The sequence below is a fragment of the Nanorana parkeri genome, unplaced genomic scaffold (genome assembly GCF_000935625.1).
Source record: "Nanorana parkeri isolate BGI_ZX_2015 unplaced genomic scaffold, ASM93562v1 scaffold94, whole genome shotgun sequence".
Lineage (NCBI taxonomy): Eukaryota > Metazoa > Chordata > Amphibia > Anura > Dicroglossidae > Nanorana > Nanorana parkeri.
In genome coordinates, this window is record NW_017306362.1 from 157,107 (window position 1) to 170,061 (window position 12,955).

At 44.5% G+C, this 12,955-nt stretch overlaps 1 protein-coding gene across 1 annotated transcript in view; it reads right to left on the bottom strand.

Moving 5' to 3' along the window:
* Positions 1–7,488: 7,488 nt before the first annotated feature.
* Positions 7,489–12,955, bottom strand: part of YBX1 (Y-box binding protein 1) — a 31,354-nt gene continuing 25,887 nt past the window's right edge. Inside the window, exons 3-10 of the mRNA XM_018552666.1 lie at positions 12,767–12,773; positions 12,631–12,694; positions 10,657–10,690; positions 9,988–10,077; positions 9,047–9,343; positions 8,676–8,758; positions 7,802–8,068; positions 7,489–7,498 (exon numbers count right to left, since the gene is read on the bottom strand). Coding sequence (XP_018408168.1) covers positions 7,834–8,068; positions 8,676–8,758; positions 9,047–9,343; positions 9,988–10,077; positions 10,657–10,690; positions 12,631–12,694; positions 12,767–12,770 — 807 coding nt within the window. The 5' untranslated portion in view covers positions 12,771–12,773 and the 3' untranslated portion in view covers positions 7,489–7,498; positions 7,802–7,833. The remainder of the gene's footprint in view (positions 7,499–7,801; positions 8,069–8,675; positions 8,759–9,046; positions 9,344–9,987; positions 10,078–10,656; positions 10,691–12,630; positions 12,695–12,766; positions 12,774–12,955) is intronic.

The window sequence follows — 12,955 nt, forward strand, 5'->3', positions numbered from 1 at the left end:
CCGAGATCCGCCCAGCTGCGTGAGTGACAGCTGGCTCTGCCCATCTAGAGGCAGAGCCAGCTGTACACGCCCCCTCCCCCGTCCGTTCCGCCAGTCAGCGCTGGCAGATCGGAGTGGGGAGAGGGGAATCCAGCCCCTCCCCCTGTCACGGCAGAGAGCCGTGACAGGACCGAGAGGTGAGCGAACCCGGTATGTGGTTGCTCACCTCCCGATCTACTGAGCCGACCTGTGACAGTCTCATTGTCACAGGTCGGCTAGAACTATGAGGTGAGTGGAAATCACTCATCTCATAGTTCTCCTTTAAGTATTACCTGCAGCAACAGAGAGGACAACTCACTGACCCTGCTGGAAGAGTAGGAGCAACCTGCTCATAAGATACCTAGACGTATCCTGCAAAGGTTTCAGAACTAGGTGTGGGGAGGGTTTCCAGGGGGTGGGGGTGGACTTTGAAGTGAACTAAACTCAAGTGCTCCAGAGGACAGGTGGAGAGGACTGCAAGAGAGCAGTCTTGTCAGTAGCTAGTTGCATTTAAAAGTATTGTACACATCTGAGCCATTAGGGTGGGAGATTGCTGTAGAGCAGGGGTAGGCAACCTTGGCCCTTCAGCTGTGATGAAACTACAAACCCTATCATGCTTCTGGGAGTCATGCCTGTGCCAGTCAGAGTCTTTCAATGCCCCATGTAGTTTCACCACAGCTGGAGTGCCGTGGCTGCCTACCCCTGCTATAGAGTAAGGCGAAACCTCCAAATGTTTCATGTCAGCCGCAGCAAAAGTTTAGCACGTATCCACAATAATAAAATAAAAAAAAGCTGTTAATCCCCAAGATAATCCAGCAAGTGATTCATTTGGAGATGCACCTACTGTATACATGACAAATTCTTTTCTATTTTACCTCTCAGATCCTGCTGTGGTTCTGGATCTTGCCCGAGGGTTTGGCTGTTCTCACCTTACACAGTTCGCAAAGTGCTGTGTGGGAAAAACATTCCAGCAAACACATCCAGCAGGTGAAGCAAAGATTAGATCTCATCTTCAGGTGATATTTATCATTGCTTTGTCAGGGTTAGAAAATAACCATGCAGTATATCTCTGCAATACATTCACATTTCCCCATGTTCATCACTGTAAATACAGAAACATACTGGAAGTACCAAATGTTAAGCTGCCTACAGCCATAGGTTCTGTTTATGGTATCATTAGGGTGTCCCTGATCTTTTCTGCCCAAGGGTGCTGGGGAAACAATCCATTGGAATGCAACGTTTTCCCCATGCACACGTAGACACCACACCTGGGGAATCCCACGCTGCCTGCTCAGCACTGCGGCTCTCCACCTTAGTCTCAGACTCCCGACCCAGAGACGCTACGCACGCCCCGTCATGTAGCTCAACCAGTCACCGGTCGAAACCCCTGGGACACAAGATGTCAGGCAGACAGGGGCAAAAGATAGAAGCTACTGGCCCCCCACTGAAAATAGTCTTGACTGTGATATTTACATATGATTGGGTGGTGCTATTTACTTATGAATAAGCCGCGACTCATTCTCCTCAAAAAATGTCTGCACGTCGCTAGAGTGTTCAGGTTTTGTTTGAAAAAAAGGTGGCAACTATAATGGTAACAGGGGCGAGGGGGCACAGCCAGGCTGGCCCTGACTGCGCCCTCTCTCAGCTGCGCCTGAGGCGAGTACCTCACCCGACTCATGGTAGCTACGGCCCTCTCCCAGCCTTCTCTTGTATGCCTTCAGCTCCGGCTACCAGCTGCCCCTTCCTGTTCCACAGCTCCAGTTCATAACTATCTCCTCTTCTTTATCCCGGCGGTTGGCCTACATTGCTTGCACATCTTGAGTCTGGATCCTGACAATGTTTAACAGAGTACTACTTTAATGTTACAATAATGCTATACACAAGCAGATTCTTTTTTTCCTTGGTGGGTTGCGATGAATGTACTAATAGGAAATATACAAAAACAAAGCTATTGTGCGGCCCTCTGGATCTGTTATTTACTAGGCTGAGCACCAATGGCCTGTAGGCCACCACTGGCTAGCTGGCCAACTGCAGGTTTGCTATGGTTTTCCCTCAGACACTTGCCCTGCCCTCTCCATAGGCACAAGCATGCTAGTTTTCCTAATGCAATCTTCCATGTTTGTATTGTGATGGTCAACGGAAAAGCTCTTCCTGTGGCCATATTGTGCGTACTTATGCAGTTGGTAGTCATTCTAACACGACCCTCACCATTCCTTTTGTTCCAGCGAACAGTACCTGTGTATAGAGGCAGTTGTTAGTTCTTTATCGCTTCATCTCTGAAGTCACAGCTCTCTAACAATCCCTAGAAAACAGCTTTGAACTTGCATACCAGCTTTGACATTAGGTGAGATCTGCTATAATACCTGTGTACAGCACCTCAGACAAAAGAAAAAACAATTGCTCTATGATAATCTATGCCTCTAATTTTACAGCTGCCTGCTAGGGATTGCTAGAGAGCTGTAGTATGAGAGATGGAGCAACAAAGAGGTCACCACAGCCATCACTCTATCTACAGATACTGCTAGATTACCCCATAGCTCTTTCTTAAAGGAGAACTACGGGGTCAGTGTTTTTCCCCATAGTTCTCCTTAGGGTAACGGGAGGACACAAACTAGCGTCCTCCCATCTCCCTAAGCTCAGTTCTCTTTAGGGACTAACGTCCTTTCGTGACCCAAAGCTTAGTATATAGCAAGCTATTGCCCGCTATATGCTGAGAGCGCCGCAGCCGGGACAGATCTTGACAATACTGTCAAGATCCACCTAGCTGGCTGATTGACAGCGGGCTCTGCCTATCTAGAGGCAGAGACAACTGTGCCTGCCCCCTCCCTGTCCGTCTTGCCAGTCAGCGTTGGATGATCGGAGAAGGGGGGGGAATGCCTGCGGGGAGCAGCAAATGACCGTCACCGCTCTTGATGATCAGGAAGTGAGCGAGTGGCAGTATGTTTTCGCTCACTTCCCGACCAATGGAGCCGACGTGTGACTCTAACTATAGGGATGAGTGGAAATCACTCACCTCATAGATCTCCTTTAAGTTCTACGAGCTCTGGAACAGTGAAAGTGCACCATTCCACTGTGTGCCCAGGAAGTGTGATGATGCCCTCAGGGGAGTGACACATGGGGCTCACAGAAGTGAGTTGAATGATGCTGGGTGTCACCTGGAAGAGGACAGTAACAGTGGAGGACACAGATGGCAGGTGAATGGGGGTTTGTAGCAAAGGTGGGGGGGTGACACATGGGACTCACAGAAGTGAGTTAAATGATGCTGGGTGTCACCTGGAAGAGGACAGTAACAGTGGAGGACACAGATGGCAGGTGAATTACGTGACTGTGTTTTGCAGCAGGAGCTTAGCCAGTGACTGCAGCCAATCAGCCGTTCATGTATTCTGACAGCAGCAGACACCCACTGTCAGAAAACAAGAACCGCACTAAGATATCCTTCCATTCATAACATTTAGCATGGATGACGGAAAGTTTATTTTTTTGTTCATTTTGCAAAATCTAATGTTGTATGGCCAGCTTTAGCCTGCAGCGGGACTTGACTGATGATCAGCCAAAAAATGTGCTTATGTTTTCTGTACTTGCTGGGTGTTTGATGGGATAAAGCCCGGGGAATTGTGCATGCATTAGACATGTGCGATTCGTTTCGAATTGAAATTCGGACGAATTTTCGGACATTCGGATGTATCCGAATTCCGAATTACAGACATAACGAATGCAAACGAATCCGAATTTCCATTTCCGAAAATTCGGTAGCGTTAGTACGAACGTTCGTTTCGTTTTCGGTTCTTATTCGTTTGTTGGAGCAAAGTGACATTAGAGAAGGAGAAAAATATTTTTTCCCCCTCAAATGTCACTTTTGCTGCAAACGAACGAACGAACAAATAAGAAACGAATAAGAAACGAAACGAACGTTCGTACTAACGCTACCGAAATCGAATTCCGAATCCGAATTGACTTTCACACCCGAATCCTGAAAAAAGGAAATAACACAAATCCGAATTTAAAACGAAACCAAACAAATTTTTTGGCAGTGCACATGTGGCATGCATTACTGAGATGTACGGCATTTTTCTTTGCCTTGACATATGCAACTGGGGCAGGGTAGGTCACTATCGGCTAGAGGACAGGGCGGGGAGGATAAGCATATGGTGTAAGTACTCTTATCCTTTCATCTTAGCCAGACCAGCTCTTTTCTGTACTATTAAAAAAAAACAACCACCGTTTAAATGGGCACCAAACTGTACAAACACCTGCGCCTCCAACTCTGTGTCTGGAAGGATGCTCCACTCAACATTCTATCAGTCCGTACTCTTCTACACTCACTCCCGCTTTGCAGCATATTGTGGGAAGGCAGATTTTAGAGTTACATTTTGATAGTATAACTTAGGGATGCACCGATACCGATATCTGTGCCGATACAGAGTATTTGGCCAAGTCCTCCTGATACCGATTCCAATACAGAAATTTCCGGTATCGGGAAGCCGGGCGAGTCATTACATGCCGATTGGCCGAAAAGCTGGCTCCACGCTCCCTCGTCACTTGGTGGCGAGAGCATGGAGCCGGCTTTCTGGCCAATCAGGAAGTCGTGCGGTGTGTAATGACTTGCTGCCTGGATTCCTGATTGGTCGGGAATCTGGTCAATCAGGAAGCTGGGCGGCAACTCATTCATTACCCACCCCCCATCCTCCCGATTGGCCAGTAAGCCAGCTCCATGCTTCGTTGAGAGCATGGAGCCAGCCAATCAGCGTATAATGACTTGCTGCCTGGCAAGATGGTCAATCAGGAAGCCGGGCGGCAAGTCATTACCCACCCATCTTCCCGATTGGCCAGTAAGCCAGCTCCATGCTTCCTCATCACCTGCTGACGAGGGAGCAGAGCCAGCTTTCCAGCTAAGCAGGAAGCCGGGCGGCGAGTCATTACACGCCGCCTATAATAGAAGTCACCAGCACTCGATATGTGCAAGTAAAGCACTTTTTATTCAATCGTCACATGCATCAAACAGCTCGGCTGTTTGACGCATGTGACAATTGAATAAAAAGTGCTTTACTTCTTGCACATATCGAGTGCTTGTGACTTCTATTATGGACTGTATCTGACACGGCGCCATCCGCGTTGTCACTTCAAGCACCAACCTCTTACGGTCTGTACGCTGTATGGAGTGCAGGTGATTTTGTACGATTGATCACAGGCCCCTGGCTTCCTTAATGGGACTGCCAGTATTGGCAATTAATAGTTTTTTTTCCCCGTATACTCATTCTCAATACCAAAAAACTGGTATTGGTGCATCCTTAGTATAACGTAACATTATTTTTTGTTTTATTTGGTATGGAGTCCATATAAAACAGGTTTACTCTACTTCCACTGCAAGTGAAGTTGTAACAAGCACATTTTTAAGCACAGCAGATCCGCATTTGTTCAAGGCGGTGTCAAATATACTTAAAAGCTCATGTACATATAACCACACGCCCAGTACAGCAGTCTTAAAAAGAGCAGACTGTGCGTTAGTCCTTCTGCACAAATAAGTATCACAGTAATGGGATTATCTTCTTTGAGAACGTAAGCAGGGATCCAAGATCAGCATAATGCAGCACATGCTTCACACTAGCCATTGAAAGCTATTCGCGGACCATAGTAAGCAGACTTTACACCGCCACAGACGTCTAGAGCAGCGTTCCTGAACCGTCTATTGGTCACAGCACACTTCAAAAAGTATGCAAAATCTACAGGCACCCCAGTTATAACATAAAAATGTGGCCCCTCCAATATTCATACCAGAGAAGGTGGTATGGGTGTTCTGGTTCAGGAGCACCTAACAAACAGGCATTATGAAGCAGTTATGCAAAGATGACGGAGGCAGCGCCACCATTTTACACAGCCACGCAATCCGGCGTTTTGTGATTTCACAGCAACACCCAATTTTAAGGCTTGCCAAGTTTGGTGTATGTACCCAACATGACCCCATCTTTTACCTAATTAGGTATTATATTGTTTGTGCACTAAATTTTTATAGTGTATGTGGCTAAAAAATCTTGGTTTGATAAACATTAGCACAATCACTGTGGCAAAAAATTGCAACAAGCTTTTTTTTATTCTATAAGGCCTGTTTTCAGAAAATATATCATTCGGGGGGGCAGGGTTTAAATCTATTTTATAGCGAAAAGATTGTGTGCAAAATAGGTCTCTGGACAGCAAGTAGTAGTTGGTGGACCCCACAGAAAGAAAAGTTTCCCCCTTCACATCAGCATCACTTGGCTCAGCTATGATATATATTTCTGAATGCGCAGCTTAGCTTTAGAACAAATACCAAGTGCAGGAGCAACATATGTACCGCAACCACAATGTAAGAGGGGAAAACTCAACTCTCCCAATCCTTGTTAAGAGATTGGTTACTAGCACATAAATCAGAACCACTAATATACATGAGATTTATTTTTGCTGGCATTCACTTGTCTCCGCTGAGTATTTTCATACAAGTCCCCACAAATGTTACCTGTGCCATCAATACAGTAGATTTAAAAATCATTTGGACTTTATAGAAAATAGGGATGCACTGATACTAGTATCGGTGGCGATACAGAGTAGAAGTTTCGGCATTTGGATGAGTACTTGTCCAGTCAGCGGCAGATCTCCCTCTGACTGGCAGTGCTGAGCATGGAGATGGCTTCCTTTTGAAGCTGGGTTATGACAAGCCTCCCCGATTGGCTGGGCAGCCTGGCTTCCCAACTAATCAAGAAGCTGGGTGGCATGTAATGACCCGCCTCCTGGTTTGGTCAGGAACCCTAGGAATAAGTGAAGCCAGCTTCCAAGTCAATCAGGAAGCCGGAGAGCACCAAATGACTAGCTGAGGCTGTTGACCAATCTGGAAGCCGGGCAGCAAGTGACCAGTGTGCTTTCGCTAGAACACTGGCTTCCCAGGCAATCAGGAAGCCAGGCCATGATCCGCTGCCCGACTGCCTGATAATTGGGGCATCCATACTGTCAGCGAGTCAAAATAAGTACTGTGTACTGAAACCGGCATCGGTGCATCCAATAGAAAATTATGGAACGTTGAACTTTTAAACAAAGTTACACAAATATTGGACACGTCCAGTTAGAGACACTGACAAATAACCAGTGACACAAGGTATATGTTCAGACCTTTATTAACAGATGCTTGCAATTTGTTGACGTTTGAAAAAAAATCAGGTGTACGCTTATTACAAATTAAAAATGAGGTTCTTAAAAATCCTTGGTTTGACCAGATAAGAAACAATTTAAAAACCTTTTTGCAGGTAGATTGCGAAAAAATATGTTTTTAAAAAATTCTCATTCCCAAAAGGAGACTTTAGATAAAAAAAAAAACCCCCATCCCTGCAAGAAATCATGCAGGAGGACGTTATCTGGTCAACAGCAAAAAGCAAGCACTTAAGGTCTTCAGTTCCGATTCTTTGTTCAATTTCTTATTGCTGGAATTTTCAATCTTGACTTTTAGATGACAAAACTGCAAGAAAAAAACAAGTTGCTTAAAATTCATTCCAACGTATCTTTCCTAAAAACTTTCCTCAAGAGGAGGCCTTAAAAACCAAAGTGTAAAAACTTTTCATAAATAGTTAAAATTTTACCAAGGGTGTGTCAAAAGACCCTGAAATTAAGCAATTTTAGCACCTGCCATGCTACAAGTTCTGCAAAAGAAAAATAAAGTCCCTATTCAACAACATAAAAGTGAAATGTACTAAAAGTTTTTTTTCTTCAAGAACTGCAGTCTCCTGTATAGGGAATGACGAGTGCTCATCAGGACACTAACCCGGATGGTGGTAGAGGTGGTAAGCCGGTATTTTACTCAGCCCCGCCCTGCTCAGCCTCGGGAGCGGACGTGTTTTCTGCTGATGTTTCGGCTGCCTTGGTCTCTTTACCATCTTGTGGTTTAGGATTTTCTGGGCGTCTGCGTCTGTAGTTGAAGTTGCGGCGGTACCGGCGTTGAGGTGGCTGCTGACTCTGGGTTCCTTCACCCTGATTCTCTTTGTCTTCCTCATTTCCCTCTTCTCTGGGCTGTCTCTGACGAGGTGGTCCCCTGAAGGAATTAGGGAAAGATGGTCAAAGTTATAATTCATGCTAGTTTCAGGACCAATGCAATACACATCACACCAAAATTGGACCTAAAAACCCAAGTCAACATTTGCCAACATTCATTTTAAATTAACATGTCCTGAGTGGACAAACTTCTAAGGTTATTTTTTTTAAACTTCCGTTCTTGGAACATTCCATCACACTGAAAAATCTAGAGCATTCTTTTTAAACACTGCCACGCAAAGGAATGATCTGAACTGTTTTTGGGTTACTTTCTGTTGAAAGACAGGGCACAGATTGTGTGAATATCGCCTAAGAGACCAATCACATCTTTGAATTGGTGTGCCCTTTTTAAAATGGCACACCAATACATGGGCAGGACAGGGCCCCCTTCACCCCCAAGAAAATGACATTCATGCATTGGTGCACAACTGGTTCTCAACAGTTCTTCAGCTCCAGCTAGTCCAATACAAATGCTGCCCCGAGGGTTTTATTTGAAGACAGACTTAACATGCCCTTAACCCGTGTGCAATCCCATGCTAGACAAGACACTGCATCATCCACCCATCAGCCTTCAAATGTGTAACAGTGCATAGAGAAATGCATCATACCTGCGGAATCTTGGTCTAAATCCTCTGTACATATTCTCCCGCACTGGTCTGGCTTGGTCTCCTGCACCTTGGTTGTCTGCTCCCTGTGGTGGGGCAAGAAAAGAAAGTCAAATATGGTTGGTTCAAGCAGCAGAACTAGTTTTTGCTTTCTACAATCCTCTGCACAGTAGTATTTTAGATTAAAAGAGGAATGGGCAGGGAATATTAAACTTAATATATAAATATAGAACATTTTTACACATTATGTGCACCCGTTACCATCTTTTCCTTAATGTGGGAGACAAAACGGTAGTAATGGGAAGTCAGACACAGACGAGATAGTAGTAGAGAAGATTTCAGGGCACTGAAATAGTCCAATCTACAAGTCTTACCTCTGCGCCTTCACCCGGTGGTGGGGGGTTATACCCTGGTCTGCGCCCATACGGTCTTCGGAAGTAGTATGGTGGGTAGCGACGCCTCCGGAAAGGGGGCTGTTGATTAGCACCGTCTCCATCTACCGGTTCTTCAGGTCCTTCTGTCTTCTCTCCTTCCTCATTTTGGTAGTTTTGCTGGTAATTGCGTGGAGGACCTCTGCGACGTGGATAGCGCCTGTAATTGCGATCTGCTGCATATTTGCTGCCTTGGACTGGAACACCACCAGGACCAGTTACATTAGCTGCCTCTGCTCCCTGTAGAGAAAAAAAAATGCCCATTTAGTTTTACGCATCAGCAGTTATACAATATTAAAGCTGAAAGCAACTTGTCTAGATAGGTGTTCACAAAGCCTACTCTCCTACATTTATAATCCCCATTACCTTATTTTGGCATCACTAGATGTTTGCAGCATTTTAAAGCACAGCACCAGCTAAAAACACTTTCGGGTTTGGACAAACGGAGAAAAGGAATTAAGTTTATATGCAAATTCAGCATATAAACCTAAAAGTACCAATGTAATTGCTGTTGGAGATTTCAATACCTTTGAAAGGGACTCTAACAAGGGGAGAAGTAGTCACTGGGACATCACTTACTGTCCATATAGAAGGACATGAAATATGGGGAGAAGTTGTCACTAGAACAAACTAACCATCCCCAGGGAATGATCTCTGGCTGGCTTTTATGCTATTCTAGTAACTGATCCAGAACAATATTGTAACTTTAAATACTCCATATGCATTACTACCATTTCATGTGGGAATAAAGAGCATCGGTCATATAGCAAAACTCATCTGCATATTTTAGTCCTAATGAAAAAGTTGATGTGGGACAAGACTATGAAGCAGATTAAAAAGGACCTCCCATATTGTAATTAAAAGTATATGCAAATAAGTCTTACCTTTTCTCCCTCCACTACATCAAATTCAACTGTTTCTCCATCTCCCACACTGCGAAGATACTTCCTTGGATTGTTCTTCTTAATGGCAGTCTGAAAAAAATAAAGTCCATAAGTTGTAAATAAACCACACGTGGAGGAAGTGTTGAGCTACATAATGGTTAATTGCAAAAGACAATATAAACAAAATAAAACAATGCAAACACTGCAGTCTGGTAGCTACATTTCTGTGTACAAGTCCTAAAACCCAGACAGGGTGGCCATTATAAAGGTTTGCCAATAATGGAACGCGGTTCTAGACTGGACTGTCATTTGTTCTGCAACACAACAAGCCAGTCACCACACTGTAAAGGCACAAAAACCCAAGGAAATTGTACCATTCACCTACAGTGACTTTACATTGCAGCAAAATATACTGACCCACAAAACACTTGTGCTGAAGATCTGATTTTAGGCCATTTTCATCACAGGTGTTTACTGCACCATCCTAGTAAACTGGTATAGTGACCGATAGATTTCAGTCTAGTCTCGCTGCAGTTTAGGATTTTTTTATACACATTTCTGTATGCCTCAAAATAGAGTAAAATGTGCCTTTCAGTAGGACTAGTATCAATAGGTTTAAAATTCAGCAGCAAATGGAACCCCCCTCCCACAAAAAAAAGTGCATCTTACCTGGTGTACAAACACATCTTCCTTGGTGTCATTCCTAAAAAGTAAAGATTGAGCACAGATCAGTTTTATGGCAATGTTCCACAAACATATCTAAGTAACTTTATACCAAACAATTCTCTAATATAGCTGTAAGCATTTGGAATAAAAATATCAACATCTACAGAACAGAATGGGGGGGGGGGGGGGGGGAGTTTGTTCAGTTAAGCTTTGAAAAAGGAAAGGCTGATCGGTTGCCACAGGCAACTGCTCAAGATTTTGTCTGCTCAAGTTCTGTTAAATTCCCTTCAATGTTTTTTTAAAACTGCCTTTCCACATTCACAGGGGACATGTGTTTACTGATCAGGACATGTCAAGTCAACTACATCTACAACAGCAAGACCAACAAGGGCCATAGTAACAGAAGAGACCACCACAATGGCAGGGCAGATCTTCCGGAAACTGAGTGCGTTACCTGTTGACAATCAGCTTGCCTGGAACAAACAAAGGCAACATGTAACAATTTGTTGGCACTCGCCCCATTTGTTACATTTCCCAGTAGCAAGAAATGAAAACTTTGGTGTAGCAGACCTAGAGGTAAAGGAAACACTTGGAGCCATTCCAAAATATTTACAAAACTGTTACAGGAAAACAAAGCGATTAAAACTTAGCTACACTGAAAATAAAAGCAACCGAAGCAAAATATAAGACTGAAAACCCATTTCCACCTTTACTGAGGTATTGGGAACAAACATGCCAGCCAACACATTACTAAAGGTGTTATGGACAACATCCCAAGTGTTCTGAAATTTTATTGTACAGGATTTATAAAGCGCCAACGATTTGTGCACAGCTTTACAAAATGGAGGGAAACAGAGCAATTCCAAAAATATGTCAGTACAATAAGGACAAATTCCCCCTCCCCGCATTGAAAACCATTGCATTGATCAGTCTGTTAACTCTGAAAAGCATTTTTTAAAAAGGGTATACTCCACCGGGTGACAACTATGTGGCATCATTTCACTTTATAAACAGAGCGTCGTCATCCTGCTACAGGAAGGTAAATTTCTTTAAAGTTCCAGGAGGTCATTTTAGTTACTAGAGACCAATTTTCCATTTCCAATACAGTTAAGCATTGTACAACATGCTCAACAACAAAAGCTGCCACATTACCCTCAACAGATTCACATTTTGAAACCTAAAACCAGATTCTGTACCATGCACAGCAAGAACACATTGACTGCCCTAGAAAAATGCAGGTAAGAGCGCACAGGAACAATGTGGACATTTATCCACTTCATTAAACCATCCTTTCAGAATTGTGGTCTTTAACCTCAGAAAATCACCAAGCAAGCAGCCTACACTTTGATTTCTTGAGACCCCTCCGCCCCGGCTGCCCACAGATTCTTGGAATACTCACATGCATCCCAGGAGGCTTTCAAGGCAATAATACAACACATGGGGGGGGGGGGGGCTAGGCTGACTTTCTTGCAGTTGGCCCCCGATGATGCAATTCAGCACCCCCAGATCATTAGAGGGCCAAGCGCAAGAACCAGAAACTAACAGCCACCTAATATGGAGACGGCAGTGCGGAACCTGGTGTGCAGCGGATTGAGAACGATGCTGGGTGATCATTTTAATGCCAGGGGGTAAACTGTTACATTCCCTAGCCTCCCCACTTACACGAATTGTGGGGCTCATCTCCAACGGGCTCCTGCCCTAATGTGGCACAGCTGTGCAAGGCTTTACCCAACACAGCCCCATCATCCATTCACAGGATCTGAGAAACTTAAAGACTACAAGCCCGGTCTGAGCTCTCACTGAAGAAAAAGCATGGTGATGTCACCACATGGCCATAGATAACATCCTCCAGGCCCATAAATGAAAGTCCTTACATCACTTAGAGGAGCCGCCTGAACATTGCACCCACAATCCACTGATCACAGTTTATATTAATACACATGACCTTTACAGCAGATCTCTACCTGAGGAACTCACCTGTTAATAAATCCATATCCATTACGCACATTAAACCATTTGACAGTGCCCAAAACCTTGGTTGCTGAAAAAAACAAAATGCATAGATAAGGTCAGCCACTACATCCAGGTTATGTTTTCATTACGTCATGGGTACCCATGACCTTGCCTTTTATCAGAACAGGGCTAAAGTCCACCCTGAAGTTAAATACGGGAGAGGCGACGAATAATAAAAAGAGGGAAACAGGCGGCTTGAATCTGGCCTATGGGTGAGGATCAGGCGATCGTTCACTAGAAAGCACTACGGAGACACCACGTGGCTGGAGCCGGGCCAACTACTAGGCTG